The following is a 16,448-nucleotide window of genomic DNA, read 5'->3' as shown; positions in this document are numbered from 1 at the left end:
TATGATTGAATGAGACCTGTGGGAAATATTGTTTAATGCTGCCAGACAACTTTTAGAATCGGTATAAATGTACCATTTTTTGTGTGTTTGGGTAAGGATAAATTGTAGAGCTAATAAGATGGCGTGAGCTTCGCATGTAAAAACTGAACAAGATGGATGCAGTTTTTCAGTGATGATTTCGTTCGGCGTGACCACTGCAGATGCTGTATGACCGTCATTTTTCGAGCCATCAGTGAAAATAGGGTTAAAATCCTGATACTGTTCACGATGTGAATTAAACATTTGTCGGTACATTAAAGTAGATGTTTCTTGTTTTGTCCGATTTTTAAAAATATCAATAGTGTTAAAATACATTACATTCCAAGGTGTTGTTTGTTTAGATGCTGGTAAAATTTCATAATCCTCCACATTTAAAATAGATAAAAGCTTTTTCATCCTGAGTCCAAAAGTCGGAATACAGGATGGTCTATTGTTAAAAAGGATTTCATAATCGGGTGTGAAAACCTTATCAAACATGGGATGATTAGGATGACTCTTTAGATGAAAGTAGTAATTTAATGAAAGCTTAGTTCGTCGGGAGATGAGAGATGGTTCCTGAGTTATTACTTGCAAACTTTTAATGGGTGAAGTGCGAAAAGCACCAGTTGCTATACGCATGCAGCTATTATGAACTGTGTCTAAGTAACGTAAAACGGATTTTCTGGCAGATGAGTAAATCGCAGAACCATAATCTAGTTTCGAGCGGATGATACTTCTGTATATTTTGATCATTGAATTTGTGTCTGCTCCCCATGAACAATTTGATAGAACTTTTAGCAGGTTTAACTTTGTCACACATGCCTTTCTTAAGTACTGGATATGAGGTTTAAATGTCAGTTTTGAGTCTAAAATCAGTCCTAAAAATTTGATTTCATTTGTGACTGGAATAAGTGAATTGTTCAAAAATATTTCAGGATCAGGATGGATACCTCTTTTTCTACAAAAGTGAACGCAAGACGTTTTAGTCGGTGAAAAAGTAAAACCATTTAAATCTGCCCATTTTAAAACCTTATTTATAGCATGTTGAAGTTGGCGCTCTATAGTGCGCATATGCGAAGCTCTACACGTGATGCGAAAATCATCCACAAATAGTCTGCCGTCAACTGTTGGTGGTAAGCAAGATAATATTTCATTAATTTTAATAAGGAACAGTGTCACGCTTATGACGCTGCCCTGTGGAACTCCTTCTTGCTGCGCGAAAATATCAGAAGTGACTGGGTCTAGTAAAACTTGAAAAGTTCGGTCTGTTAGAAAATTTTGAATAAAATAAAACATATTACCGGTTATATTGTACATGATGAGATCTTTCAAAATACCGTGCTTCCAAGTGCGATCGTAAGCCTTTTCCATGTCGAAAAAGACAGCTACTAAATGTTGGCGCTTTAAAAAGGCTTCTCGTATTTCTGTTTCAAGTATGAGTATATTATCTATTGTTGAATGACATTTTCTAAAACCACTTTGTCCGCGAGATAAAATGTTACGAGATTCGAGTACATGTACTAATCTATTATTTATGATTCGTTCAAGTAGTTTGCACAGACAACTGGTTAGAGCAATAGGTCGGTAATTGGTTGGGTTTTTTGTGTCCTTGCCGGGTTTGGGAATAGGTATGACATATGATCTTCGCCATGCTGTAGGAAACACTTTTTTTGTCCAGATGTAGTTGAATAGCTGCAATATAGTCTCGAGGTGGGCTTCTGTTAAATGTTTAAACATGCTGTTGTGAATTTTATCAGGTCCGGGAGAAGTATTCTTACATCGATTAATGGCTATTTTTAATTCGGTCATTGTCAATTCCGAATTATAATCGTCAATTGGTAATAGGGATGGTTTCAGAGAATATTTTTCTGCTTGGGACCTGTAGTTTTTAAAAGTTTGAGAGTAGTTATTTCGACTTGAAGCATTCGAAAAACTTTTGGCTAGAGTATTTGTTATTTCTCTTAAATCTGTTATTTTGTTGCTATTTATTTCTAAATGTGGGATAGATAAATTAGAGTAATGTCCAGATATTGCTTTGATCTTTTTCCATATTTCTTTTGAAGGAGTATTAACATTGATTTCACTGACATAAGTTATCCAGGATTTTCTTTGGCTTTGACGACGGGTTCTACGGGCTAGAGAGCGAGCTTGTTTGAATTTAATTAAGTTTTCAACTGTAGGGAATTTGCGAAAATTCCTCCAAGCCTTTTTTTGAGCTTTTCGAGTTTGCAGGCATTCATGATTCCACCAGGGCTTTGGTTGCTTAGGTAATTTTGGAGAAGTATATGGCATAGATTTTTCAGCTGCTGAGATAATTGCATTAGTTACGTATTGGGTTGCATGATCAATATTACTACTATTTATGAGTTCTGAATTTAAAACAATAGATGATTGAAATACAGACCAATTGGCAGCAGATATACGTAATTTTGGAATTCGCTGTATATTGTATGAAACTGATAGAGAAATGTTTATTGTTAGAGGGAAATGATCACTTTGGTAAAGGTCATCTTCCACTGAAAGCTTTAAAAATGGGAAAATTTGAGGAGAACAGAAGGCTAGGTCTATAGAATGGTAAGTTCTTGAGGGAAAGTGAAAATGGGTTATTTCATTTGTATTGAGTAAGCAAAGTTGAAAATCGTCTATCAGTTTTTCTATTTGAAGACCACGAGAATTAGAAATATTACTTCCCCAAAGTGTATTGTGGCCATTTAAATCACCAATTATTAGATACGGAGTCGGTAGTTGATTTACAAGATTTTCTATGTCAGTCTGTGGAATTGGTTTATTTGGAGGTAAGTATAAACAGCAAACAGTAATTAGAGATTTAATTGTTATTTGGGCAGCAACAGCTTGTAATGATGTACTTAATAGAATAACAGAAAATGGATATTGGTTGGATATGAGAAGTGAAACTCCTCCACATGCTTTATTTCCATGAATAAAATCATTTCTAATGTGAGAATAAAACTTTATAGCAGCTTTATGAGATGTTTTCAAAAAAGTTTCTTGCAAAGCAAAGCATATAGGAGTATGGTTGTCAATTATAGTTTTAATATCTGTCAAATTACTAAAAACCCACGACAATTCCAAGATAAAATTTTATTAATCATTATTTATTAATTTTAGATTTTGCTTTCTTAGGACTAAGGTTAGATGGCGTTACCATCCCCTTTTCAATTATCATTCCAGAAATATTATGCTCATCTGCACAATTCTCGTCAGTGCTCATCGCATCTGATTCTGAACATTGTTCCTGTGTGTTAGAAAGTTTTCTACGATTTTTATTAAATCGATTTTGTTTGCTTTTTGATACGTATTTCGGTTTACTAACTAATGGAGAATGTGTTAACTTTTTATGCAAAACGCTTACTAATTGTGGAGTTAATTTCAAATATTGACTATTTTCAGCATTGTTTTGGGTTTGCGCTAATTGAGTCGAAGTAGACTGTACTGAGCTTTGTGCTTGAGATCGATGAGATATTGAGTTTGGTTTCTGTTGCTTTGCCTGAGCAGATTTCAGATTAAAAGAACTGGGAGCTTTCTTAGGTGACATGGTTTTAAGAGTTTGAGTTTCAGTATCTTTTACATCACATTGAATGCCTATAGATTTAGTAGCTTTTGGGCTTGATACTATTGCCGCATAGGAAACGTTAGGACGAGGCTGTGAACATAGGAATTTCGTTTTTGCTTCATAATATGAAAGGTTCTGCATTACTTTAATATTAAGAATTTGTTTCTCTTGTTTCCATTTTGAATAACGACGAGAATTGGCAGAGTGAGGTTCATTGCAGTTTACACATTTTTCTGGAGAAGAGCAGGATTGGTATGTGTGTCCTGTTTGGCCACAACGAGAGCATGTTTCCTTACCCCTACAGTTGTTAGTAGCGTGACCAAACTTTTGACACTTAAAGCAGCGGAGAGGATTAGGTATGTACGGACGGACTTTACAATTTTTGTAACCGGCTTTTATATCAGTAGGTAAGTCAGGGTTATTAAAAGTCAAGATTAAGTGCTGTGTGGTGAAAATTTCAGTACCTTTTTTTATTGTTATATGACGTGCATCTATCACGCCTTGGCTACTAAGGCCTTCTATTATTTCAGATGTTGGTAATGATTGGAGAGAATTATCGCTAATAACGCCTTTAGATATATTAAGTGTATTATGTGGTGTTACAGTTATATTAACGTTTCCAAGTTGGTGTAATTTTAAGAGTGAAGCAGACTGTTTTTCAGAATTTGTTTCTACTAATAGGTCGCCTGAGGGCATCTGACGCACATTTTTAGGGTTTCCTATGTGTGTTTCCAAAGATTTCTGGACTAGGAATGGTGACATTGAAGACAACTTCTTTTCAGTGGAACTTAGTATAAGAAATTTCGCTTTGGAAAGGTCATAATTTGGGCATTTTGCAAGGATAAAACTAGGTGAGGGGGTTGATGTTCCGCTTTTGTTTCGGTGAGCAGAACTAAACACCTGTTCATTTTCAGCCATAGAAAATTAGACAAACTTCGACTATCAGTGGCACCACCCACCACGGAGTCCAACTTGGGGATGTAAGTAACAAATATGAATGTGTTACCTAAACACCAGTGCTAACCGACAGTTATACGCCCGAAAGTCACCCCTGAAGCAGCCTCCACCCTTAACGAGGTGCCCAGTAAGTGACCCCGGGCTTGACCTTAGTCAACAGATGACGCTTGTGACTAGCCGATTGATACACACAGGTCAATATGTACCTCCTGTTTACCTGAAGCAGGGGCCAAAGCAGTGTGTTGGGGTACCAGGGTGCCCCTCAACTACCAGGATCCCCCTTTCCAGGGACACAGGTCTCCACGCACGGCAAACACGCGGGTGGTTTCTTCCCATCAAGGTCCGATGTAGCACCGAGCCAAGACGAAATACCCACACCAGTAATTTTGGCAACCACAAGGGGGAACATAGATAACAAATAAAGTGCAACAAATTTAATAAATATATATATATGGAAGCAACAAAAATAAAACAGAATCAATCCGTAATCTGTAAATGATAACCAGTGTTTTATACATAATGAAATAATATTAGCTCACTAGGTCAACATAAATATTTGATGAAAAGTCGGAAACTCAAAACAGGACCGTCGCAAGAGAGAAATGGAAGAATGCTAAGGTCCAGCTCGGGGCCCCGGGTGCGCCATGCCCGTCACACAAGAGCGTGCCCCTGGGGGGGGGGCAGTAAGTTAAATATATATAATGTGATTTATAATGGAAGAATACATAGGCATACATACAGTAATGAAATGGTTATACAAAGGAAACGTTATAAATTTGGATGAAATGGCTCTAAATTTACTTAAGAATCGGTTACAATATTCCTTATAATAAAATACATTAAAAATGCGTAAATATTCATAGTAAGGAAAACTAAATTTATATAGCGAAAGATTATAGTTAAATAATTATATAACGGAAAATTGTAACGTAAATAGCAATTTACCTTAAGAATTGGTTACGAAGTTCCCTATAATAAAAATAAGTGAATATTCAGGGTAAAAGAAACTAAATATATACGACCGAAAATTAACGTTAATATTTTGGTTCAAATAAAGTAAAATTTACGTTAAAAGTCTGCTACGAAATTCCCTATAGTAAAAATACGTGAATATTCCGGGTAGAAAGAACGAATATATATAACCAAAAATAAACGATAATATTTTGGTAAAAATAATGTGAAAAATTGGTTACGAAATTCACCTTCGTCAAAAATCGGGCAAATTATGGTCATTTTTACGTTAAAAACAACCCAAATATGAACGCTTTTTTACCTAATTCGAGACTACCACTAGAAATGGAAATAAAACGTTTTGAATGAACGTTTTTTTTTCCTCTAAACCTGGTGGCATTTTAACGTTATTTTCACGTAATTAATACTTATCTCTGATGCATGGGTTGGCACAAGCAAATGCATTTGCAGCCTTCTTCTCTTAACCGCCTATCAAAAACTGACTTCCCCTGGATTTCAGCGGAGTAGATCAGGAATTCAATCAACTTTTCACTTTACAAGAACTCCAAGACACTCTCTTCTCCACCAAATGCAAATCACCAGGGCCGGATAAAATTCCCCCAAAAGTACTACGCTCTCTCTCGGAAGCAGCTCTGCAAAAACTCCTGGACGGATTAAACTCTATCTGGGCTTCTGAACAAATCCCAGAGCCCTGGAAATTGGCCCACGTCATTCCAATCCACAAAAAAGGTAAACCTACGGAGCAGGTGTCTTCATATAGACCCATATCGCTAACATCCACTCTAAGCAAAACTCTCGAATGCTCCTAAAACGCCTCACTGACTTTTCACTAAAGACAGGAATTTTTCACCCTTTCCATTGCGGATTCCTCCCATTTAAAGGAGTTGATTCAGTCTTCCCCATATCCATCATGAAGTCCTCCGGGCTCGGCATGAAAAGAAGTTCGTAATTTGCAGCTCACTTGACATCCACGCAGCTTACGATCAATGTTAACCAGGAAGCCTTAATCCTCAAACTCTTAAAATCAGGCATCACAGGTAGAGATGCCCTCTTTATTAATAACTTTGTCAAAAACAGAAAGATCGCCGTGCGATGGCGAAATTCGCTATCAGTTAATTTCAAAATGAACAGAGGTGTTCCACAGGGGTCAGGTCTTTCCCCTTACATTTTCATGATATACTTGTCTGACCTACATTCCAATCTCCCTGGTAACATATTGTGCCTTGTCTTCGGAGACGATATCTACCTCATTGCAGCCGCAGAATCTAGTTACGAAGTGAAACACAAGATGCAATTCTCTCTCCACCAAATTCAGAAATGGTGCAATGATTGGAACCTTGAAATTGTTTCAGAAAAAAGTGCCACCATTAACTTCTCCAGAGGACTGATAACAGATAATTTTAGCTTCAACATTGTCAATAAACCAATTCCCTGGGACCAAAATCTTCGAATACTCGGCCTATATTTCTCTAGCAATATGAACTTTCACTATCACTTCAAAATGTTAATGCAAAAAATTCAAAAGAAACTGTCTGTGCTCCACTGCATCTCTAGCACACGGTGGGGAGCACAATCAAATCACCTGCTCAGAATTGTCAACTCTTGTATCAGGAGTGTTCTTGACTTTGAAAGTCACATCTTCTCCTTCTCAAGCCAACCGGCCTAGACACGCTATACAATGCTGCACTTCGAGTGGCTATAGGTCTGCCTAGATGGACACCTACCCCACTCCTACTCAAGGAAGCGGGAATGAGTTTAGATGGATAACCACTAAGAATATCCCCCAAGATGAAGTTATCAAATATCACCTGTTGCACGCCAGTAATTAACTTAGTAATTAGATTAAATAAAAGAACTTAATTGTCTCTGCATGGCAACACTCTTGTGTAGTAGTCGTTTGCAAATAAAGGTACATGGTGTTCTTTCAAAATATACTGAAGTTGTGACTTAATTACGTTCACGCGAATTAACATCCGGTGCCGAAATACTCATACGAATCAGCGAATTGGAACTAAGCCAAAAATACTGGCAAGTTATTTACGAAACTATTACTATTGCGAATTTTGATCTCCGCGAAAGAAAAATGGCGACGAAAGGAGAACAAGTGTCGCAATTGAAGCGGAAACGAAAAACTATTCGAAGTAACATAACTCGTTTCTCAACTGAGATTAACAACATGACAGAAGTTACTTCGAATGAAGATGTGGAATATGCGGTTAGTCGTTTAACAACTATCTTAAATGATATGAAAACGGTTGATAATGAAATCCATGTTCTTTTTACGGATGACGAATACGAAAATGACATTACCCAATGTGAAACTTATACAGAAAGTGCGGAGCGCGCAATTTTTAAAGCCCGAAAAAACATCCAAAATAAATTATCGCCAACGATTAACGCCAGCTATAATTTTAATTAGGGCCCTGAAATTGTCAATTTGGCGACTAATTAGGTTATTAATCCATCATTTGCTGGTCAGATAACGCCTGTTAGCCTAACATACACAGTATAACTACCGATGATTAAGTTAGAACCATTTGGCGGTGAAATTGAAAATTGGCAAAGTTTTTGGGAACAATTCCAGTCTTCTGTAGACTCCAATCCAAATCTTTCAACTATTGATAAACATGTGTTCTTAAGAGGTTATTTGCAAGACGAACCAAGACGTTTAGTTGATGGTATCATTATTGTTGCTGCCACATGTGAAACCACTAAAAAGCTCATAATGGATAGATATTGGGACAAAAATAGAATTGTCCAAGCACATTTGGACTTTCTGGAAAATCTAACACCAGTACGCAACTTATCGGCAACAGCCCTAAATGAAACCTACATTGAATGTAATAGAAGATTGCAAGCCTTACGCGCACTTGGGGAGGACATTAACAGTTACGGTCGTGTATTAGCTCCAAAATTACAACAAGCGTTTCCAGACGACATTTGTAAACAGTGGATCATTCATGCCCAAAGAGAAAAATTGGCTGAAGGAAACATTATGAAATGCACCATCAGATCCCTATTAACCCCCCTGATATACCAAAAACCGCTGTGACCACCCCTTTTGGCCTTTTCGAATACACCGCAATGCCTTTTGGGTTACGCAACGCTGGGCAGGCTTTTCATCGTTATATTCACCAGGTCTTAGGAAAATTCGATTTCTGCATACCCTATTTCGACGACATCTTAATATCATCCTCTTCGGAAAGCGAACACATTGGGCATTTAAACCAAGTATTTTCTCGCTTAAGAGATTGCAGCCTTAAGCTGAACCCAGACAAATGTAATTTAGGAAAACCCTCGGTCAAATTCCTAGGTTGTCTCATAACTGCCGCTTTCGGATAAAGTAGAGGTCATTAAAAATTTTCCAAAACCTGTTACTATATCAGAACTTCGACGTTTTCTCGCCATGCTAAATTTCTATAAACGGTTCTGACCTCACGCAGCCATGATTCAAATTCATTTAAATAGTTTACTTACAAACTGCAAAAAGAACGATAAGCACCCTGTTCAACGGAATAATGAGGCCGAACTTCTTATACTCAATGCAAATCTGCATTAGCTGCTGCTGCAACCCTTTCTTATCCAACACCGGATTCGAAATTATGTTTAATGGTGGATGCCTCTAACATCGCAGTTGCAGGCGCATTGAATTGCATAACACAAAATGGTCCTAAACCAATAGCATTTTCCTCTCGTAAACTGAGTGCTACTGAAATTAAGTATAGCACCTATGACAGAGAGCTTCAAGCCATTTATCTCCCCATTAAGCATTTTAAGCACATACTTGAAGGGCAATGTTTCACGATATACACAGATCATCGCCCTTTAATTTTTGCTTTCACTAAAAGTTCGAATAATTGCTACCTCGCCAGCTCAGACATCTCGATTTTATTGCACAATTCTCAACTGATATCCAGTATATAGCCGGTGCTGATAACATAGTCGCAGACACATTGTCTAAAATAAGCGAGATCGAAAATTCCACCATAGATTTAACAGAAATCGTCGATGCACAGACTAACAATCCATAACTCCAAAATCTTCTTAACACAACTCAATCATCGTTGAACCTTAAACCAATGACATTAACGACAAACAAGAATATATATTGCTGCGTTGCCAGTGGAAAAATACGCCCATACGTTCCGCAGAACTTTCGAAGAAGAATATTTAAACTATTACACAACCTCTCACATCCTAGTATACGTTCTACCAGAAAACTTATCCAATCTAGATTTGTTTGGCCCACCATGTTGAAAGACATTTCGGGATGGGCCAGAAGTTGTCTGCGTTGCCAACAATCTAAAATCACTAAACATATGCACAGCCCGATCCAGAGTTTCCAGCTGCCTCGCCAAAGATTTAAGTTAGTTATTTAGTTATTTAGTGTTTTTGGCGCAAGAGCCAGAAATGGCTATACCGCACCATGAACTTGGTCTAAAGAACGAGTGCTTGGTTTAAATAAAAGGTCAAATTAAATTGAGTTATAAAATCCAATGTCCTTAAGGTACAACAGAAGATTATAGTGTGGTTTATCGCCAATAAGTAAATTTAAAGTAGGATTATTGTAGCCAAAATAGCGTTGTCTTAGAAATTTAAATTTATTGCACTGGATCAGAACGTGTTTAACAGTTAATGGTTCATTGCAGCTAGAGCAATCTGGTGCAGGTTCACTTAGTAAGAGATGTCTATGTGTAATACGTGTATGACCAATGCGCAAACGATTCAATATAACTTCGTATTTTCTCGGCAAACTTTGTTTCATTACTGGTTCTATATTTGGTATAAGATTGTGTAATTTGTTATTTGTCTCCTCATTCCAACTTTTTTGCCATTCGAACTGTAGTGTAAAATTAATCGCATTTCTAATATCCAAAAATTTAAACATGTTCATCTGGACCTTGTTGGCCCACTCCCACCTTCAGATGGTTACCAATACTTACTGACTTGCATCGTTAGGTATACCAGATGGCCCGAGGCCATTCCTATCGTCGACATGACGGCTGAAACTGTCGCACATGCATTTCTTTACCATTGGATTGCAAGATTTGGAGTGCCATCCATTATCACAACAGATCAAGGCCGGCAGTTCCAGAGTAATATGTTCTCTACCTATATGTTTGCAAAAATTAGAAGTTTCAGCACCTAAATTACCTTTCAAAAAGCTTTACCGTGATGAAAAACTTGTTGAACTGAAGTTTCTCAGCCATACGCAAAAGGAAAATGCAATAAAATTAGTAAGAGAAACAGGCCTAAACTATAAGGAAAAAGAAATAAGACTAACTTCGCTAATTTTACTGAACACACCAACGAGCTTCACAAAGGAAGAAATCATCGAAACCATTAAAACCAATGGTGACTTCAACGAAGAATACGATGACATAAAATTTCAAAAAGCAATCCCCCACAAAAAAGAACAGGATAAACAACATATAGTCATCCGAGCAACGTATCGCCTATCTCAAAGATTACTGAAGCAACAGACATTTTATGCTGGTCTTCAAAAATGTAACATCAAGAAACGTATCATCCTTCTTCGCTGCCGAAAATGTCGAGAGATTGGCCATCACCAAAATAACTGCAAATACAACGCCTGTACCTGTGCCCGTTTCGGCGTCTATCGACACACATCTACATGCTTCCAATGTTTGTTTTCCCTGGCGCAAGAGAAAACCCACTCCTACTTGATGAGGCACATCCAGGGAGCATCGCAAAGTATCATCCTAGTGGCGGGACGCAAAACGGTATCTTTCTGTCATGGGTTAAAAATATTATTCAATTTTCCAGACCAAGTGCTGAAAAGCCAGTTCTCTTAATACTAGATGGTCATGCGACCCACACTAAGACTCTTGAGCTGATTAATATGGCCCGTGTAAACCATGTAAGTTTGTTGCACTTGCCCCCTCATTATTCGCGCCGTTTGCAACCACTAGACGTAACCTTCATGGCACCTCTCAGCACCTACAGGTACTATCAACAAGAAGTTCGCCAGTGGCTGGTTATGCATCCAGGCAGGCTAGTGACAATTCATCAAGTTGGCAAACTCTTTGGCAGTGCCTTTTTGAAAGCAGCTGTGATGCAAACAGCAACAAATGGATTCAGGCAAACAGGCATATATCCACTAAACAGAAACATATTTCCAGAACACCTCTTCGCGCCATCATTGACCACAGATAAATCTATGCCAGAACCAAGACCTGAAGAAAACGCAGTGGAAGAGTCAAAGAATTCTCAAATCCAGTATCAAGACTCTACAGACAAGGAAGGTTTAACAGTAAGAGTCCCTAAAGGTCCTGCAGCAAGTGTTCCTAATGTGTCAACTACATCGAATCTAACACCTTCTGAACCCGAACCAAAAAAAGCGACAAAAAAAACCACAGGAGCAAAAGTGGGATGACTTCAGTGAAGAGGATGACAATACTGCTTGCATTTACTGCAATGAACTTTACTCGGATTCCAAGGGTGGTGAGGGATGGATTCAATGCATCCAATGTCGACGTTGGGCCCATGAAAGCTGCTCTGGGGCCGAAAAGGAAGATGACTATTTTACTTGCGCCTTGTGCCAATAGGTCTTATATTACGGCAAAAAAGTAAAGGCAAAGACAGTTAAATTTATTAACAACTCATCAAGTTGTGTTCTTTTATACTTATTCCTATATTTTATAACAATAGATAACTTATGTCACTAAAAAAATCTAAATTTTGTGGAAACTTTTAAAATTTTTATTTTTCCATAACAATAACATGTCTACCCAGTTTTACCCCACTAGTGGGGCAAACTGACTTGTTTTACAAAAAAAAATACCCACAAATAAAAAAAATTAAATGATGTTTTTAAAACTGTGGTTGCATTAACAAATAGTACATACTTTTGCAAAATTTCATTCCTTTGCGATAAAAACGGTGATTTCTGGAAGTCTTCAAACCTCAGGGACCCGGGTTTACCCTACTTTCCCCTAATTAAATAAAATACGCGAAATACATAAAACGTTACAAGGGTAATAAATAAAAGCAATTAAAATCATATACAGTAAGACCCCGCTTAACGCTGCTTCGGTTTAGCGCTCTTTTATTTCAATCCGAAACAGTGTAGTTGTGTTTCTTGTTTGGTGCGGTGCTGTACGGACGTATTCAACTGTTGTACGACAGACAATGGCTCAAATATTTTGAAAGCGATTTCTGCATTAAACATACAACATATGCCCTGCTTCGGACACACCATAAATATAGGTGTGAATAGATCTTTGCAAAACTCACAACTGCAAAAAGCAGTAGTTATGGTGAAGAAGCTGCAAAACACTATTGCCCATAGTTGGAAGATGTCGAGAGACTTTAAAAATGCTCAAGAACTGTTGCAGATAAAAGTGAGAAAGCTGCCAAGTGCATGTCCCACACGCTGGTGGAGCACCTCAAAATTGTGCATAAGGTTTTCAGAAAACCAGTTGCCATTGTGCAAGTTATTAACAGACTATCCAGCAAAAAAACACCTAATGCTGGAGGGAAATGAAGTCACTGCTCTGGAAGATTTTGTCAATGCCACAAGCTTAATGGAGGATATCGTGAAAACTCTTTCAGGGCAGCACTACATGACAGCTTCATCGGTTTTGCCTTTGCTGTTGAAAATTAAAAAGAATCTGCAAGGTTAAAATGAGAAAACATTTGTGAGGAAAATTAAGCTGACATTTTGTATGCTTTAGAGGAACGCTATATTGAAAATGAGCAGTTAATGGATTTGCTAAGACTGTCTACAGTTTGCGATCCTCGATTTCGCTTAGCTTTTGCGGAGGACAAAGAAAAGGCTAAACGATTAATTCCTCAAAAATTGGAGGATATGTTCGAGAAAAATAATGTGTCTGCTGGTTACAGTACTGGAGGCCGAAACATAGAAAAAACAGGATTGGTGAAATTGTTATGTGAAGACAATGAAGATGAAAGTAGTGATCTTCAGCTTCACATACCATCTAAAAAAAGCTGATAGTGAACTTCAAAGCTATTTAGCGATGATTAAAATAGGGCTAAATGAAGATACCTTGGCATGGTGGGAGTTGCGCGAAGCATATTTTCCAGCATTGAAAATCATAGCCAAAAAATATTTGGCAGTTCAAGGAATAAGTGTGCCATCAGAAAGGTTATACAGCAGTGGAGGCCTTGTTATAACAAAGAATAGGACATCTTTGTTACCGAAAAATGCAGAGATGCAAGTGTTTTTGACACAAAATAGAAATTTTAATTAATTGCGCTTTTACAATAATAAAATTGAAAGGTTTTCAATGTTAAAGTTTTATTTTATTGTGAAACATTTAAAAATATTACTTCTTTTAAAAATTCATTCATATATTATGTTATTTCTTATTTTATATCTGCAAAAGAAAAAGGTAAACAATATTCTCCATTACCTTTGGCATACCCTCCAATTGCTACGGAATTTCCGTAGTTTCAGAAATCTTCTTTTCAGATGGTAGCAAAATTAATGTCTTAATATTTAAAAAAAATTAATTTTAGCGTAACTTGTTCACTATTACTTATAAAAGTGCAGGCCATATGGCTAGATTCTTAAGTTCTGATAAAAGTTTTATAGTTCTACCACTAGAAAGAATTATTTTCAAAATCCTCATAAGTTGGAGGGTATGCCTTTCGTAAAAAGTTACAGAATAAAATTAGCAAATTGTAGCATTGAATTTCTGCACATTTCGAATATACACTTTACAGTATTCTCTTATTAAGATGGCCTTCATTAATACAGACATCTTGTTACATTGTGCAAAAACAAATTCCTTAGTCAAATCTTAAATTTTAAGAACTGTTTTAATAGACAAATATTGTTGATCGTTGATTCTCTATCTTAATGAGAGGCCACTGTATATCATTTAACTAACTTAGCTTATTTTGTTATCTGCAAAAAATTATTCATTATCAGAACAACTTCGTCAAAATTTCTGTGGACCAGGACTGTAACTGAGATAAGAAAAAAACAACAATACATTTGAATAGAGGATGGGGTACTGTGGATTTATTTCTTAGTTTTGTTGTTTAGATTGTTAAATCGATATAATCTAATATCGTGATATAACAGGGTTGATTATATCGATTTAAGAAATTTCTATATCGTCCAGCCCTAGTGCACAGGTCCGATTTCTGTACTGGAAACTGAAAAATCTTGGGAATACTGGATTAAAATGTCCCAAGCACAGAGTTTTTATTCAGAAATCCAAAATCTTAAACTAAATAAATGGGTAGATTAAAAATTGTAAATTAGCTAATGTTAATCTTACGCTAGATGATAAAGGTATTCTAAGAGTGCAAACTAGATTAATTAATTCATCTTTAGATGTGTAAGAAAAATGTCCAATTGTTCTTTCTAATGATTATTTTGCAAAATTAATTGTTTATGATTGTCATGAAAAAGTATTACATAATGGTGTTAATGAAACTTTAAAATTCAGGCAAGAAGTAAGTTCTGGATTTTAAAAGGGAGACAATTTGTTAAATCTATTTTGTATAATTAAAGAATTTGTAAAAAATTTACAGCTAAGAAGTTATTTCATCTTAACCTATTGATAGAGTAGAGAAATCTCAACCATTTGAGATTACTGGTATTGATTATGCAGGGCCATTGTATTTAAAGGATAACTATAAAGTGTATTTACATGTGCTGTTACACGTAATATTCACTTAGAATTAATATCTAATTTAAGCACTGAATATTCTTTGCTATCATTAAGACGATTTTTTGCCCGTAGGGGTATTAGTAAAGTTATATACTCTGATAATGCCAAAACTTTTAAATCTGCCGATAAAGAACTTAAATATTTGTATAAAATGTGTAACTTTTTAGAGAAACATCAATTAGAATGGAAATTCTTTGTAGGCGGGGAGGCTTTTGGGAAAGGCTTGTTCGATCTGTTAAAAATTGCTTAAAAAAGGCTTTGGATAAAACTTCTCTTTGTTATGAAGAACTAATAACTGTATTAACTGAAATAGAATAGGTTATTAACTCTAGGCCATTAGCTTAGGTTTACAATGATTTAAATGAGCCTGACACCTTAACTCCTTCTCATTTTATTGTTGGGTCACATTTAACTACTTTACCTTCTCCAAATAATCTTAATTTAATGTCAAATAAGGTGGAATTAACCAAAAAGTGGAAATATAGATTACTATGGTTGAATCATTTTTGGAAAAGATTTTTTAAGGAATATTTATTAGAGTTAAGATCTGATATGTTTTCTAAGCAATCAAAAAATTTGAATACTTATAAAGTTGTTGTTCTCGTGAGAGAACATAATGTTAAGCGCCATAATTGGAAGTTACGAAGGATTAAAAAGTTGTTTACAGGTAGAGATGGAAAAATTAGATCATGTGAGATTCAATTGGAAAACAATGTTAAAGACCCATTAAAAGACTACATAATCTAAAAGTGCAATAAATATTTAATGTATCCAAGAAATGGATGCATGGTGGGGAGTGTTAAATAATGTCTAAAATTCATGTTTGAAGTTATATCAATAGATGGCGCTGTGCCAACTATTTTCTTTCTCATATTTGTTATATTTTTATTCTCGTTTGTGCTGTCCATATTGAATAAACGTTGTGTTCGTTTCTCCGTAGTCATCTTTATTTTGGGTATCCAATTATCTTGAGAGTACAAAACTACACATGTCAAATAGGCAAAATTTGAAAAACTACTTTTTATGAAAGGTTTCAGTTTTATTGTATATCCCGAGTTTTATTGTTATCGGAATTTTATTGTGCTTAGGCTAACAGTGATCAATAAAATATGCCAGCAGGAACAAGTGTTGTCCTGAAGTTACTTAGCGTTGTTTCAAATTTTGAGATGAACAAAATTTATTTCCATAACTTTCTCTCTTCCTAAAGTTTATTAGAAATTTTGAAAGAAAAGGGTTTCTTTGCATCTTGCACAGCACGC

General features: G+C 36.2%; 1 protein-coding gene across 1 annotated transcript; it reads left to right on the top strand.

Annotated features, from left to right (window-relative positions):
- Nucleotides 1-8,039: 8,039 nt before the first annotated feature.
- On the top strand, nt 8,040-8,573 carry LOC139426861 (uncharacterized). Its single transcript, XM_071186978.1, has one exon. The coding sequence runs from the start codon at nt 8,040-8,042 to the stop codon at nt 8,571-8,573; it is 534 nt and encodes a 177-aa protein (XP_071043079.1).
- Nucleotides 8,574-16,448: the final 7,875 nt, after the last annotated feature.

The sequence above is a fragment of the Parasteatoda tepidariorum genome, chromosome 9 (genome assembly GCF_982258835.1).
Source record: "Parasteatoda tepidariorum strain Cologne lab strain chromosome 9, Ptep-v5.0, whole genome shotgun sequence".
Taxonomy (NCBI): domain Eukaryota; kingdom Metazoa; phylum Arthropoda; class Arachnida; order Araneae; family Theridiidae; genus Parasteatoda; species Parasteatoda tepidariorum.
This window is presented reverse-complemented; position numbering and strand designations above follow the sequence as displayed.

Bases quoted from the DNA above. Each gene is read 5' to 3' on its own strand.
- LOC139426861 (XM_071186978.1), top strand. From the start codon at position 8,040: ATGATTAAGTTAGAACCATTTGGCGGTGAAATTGAAAATTGGCAAAGT.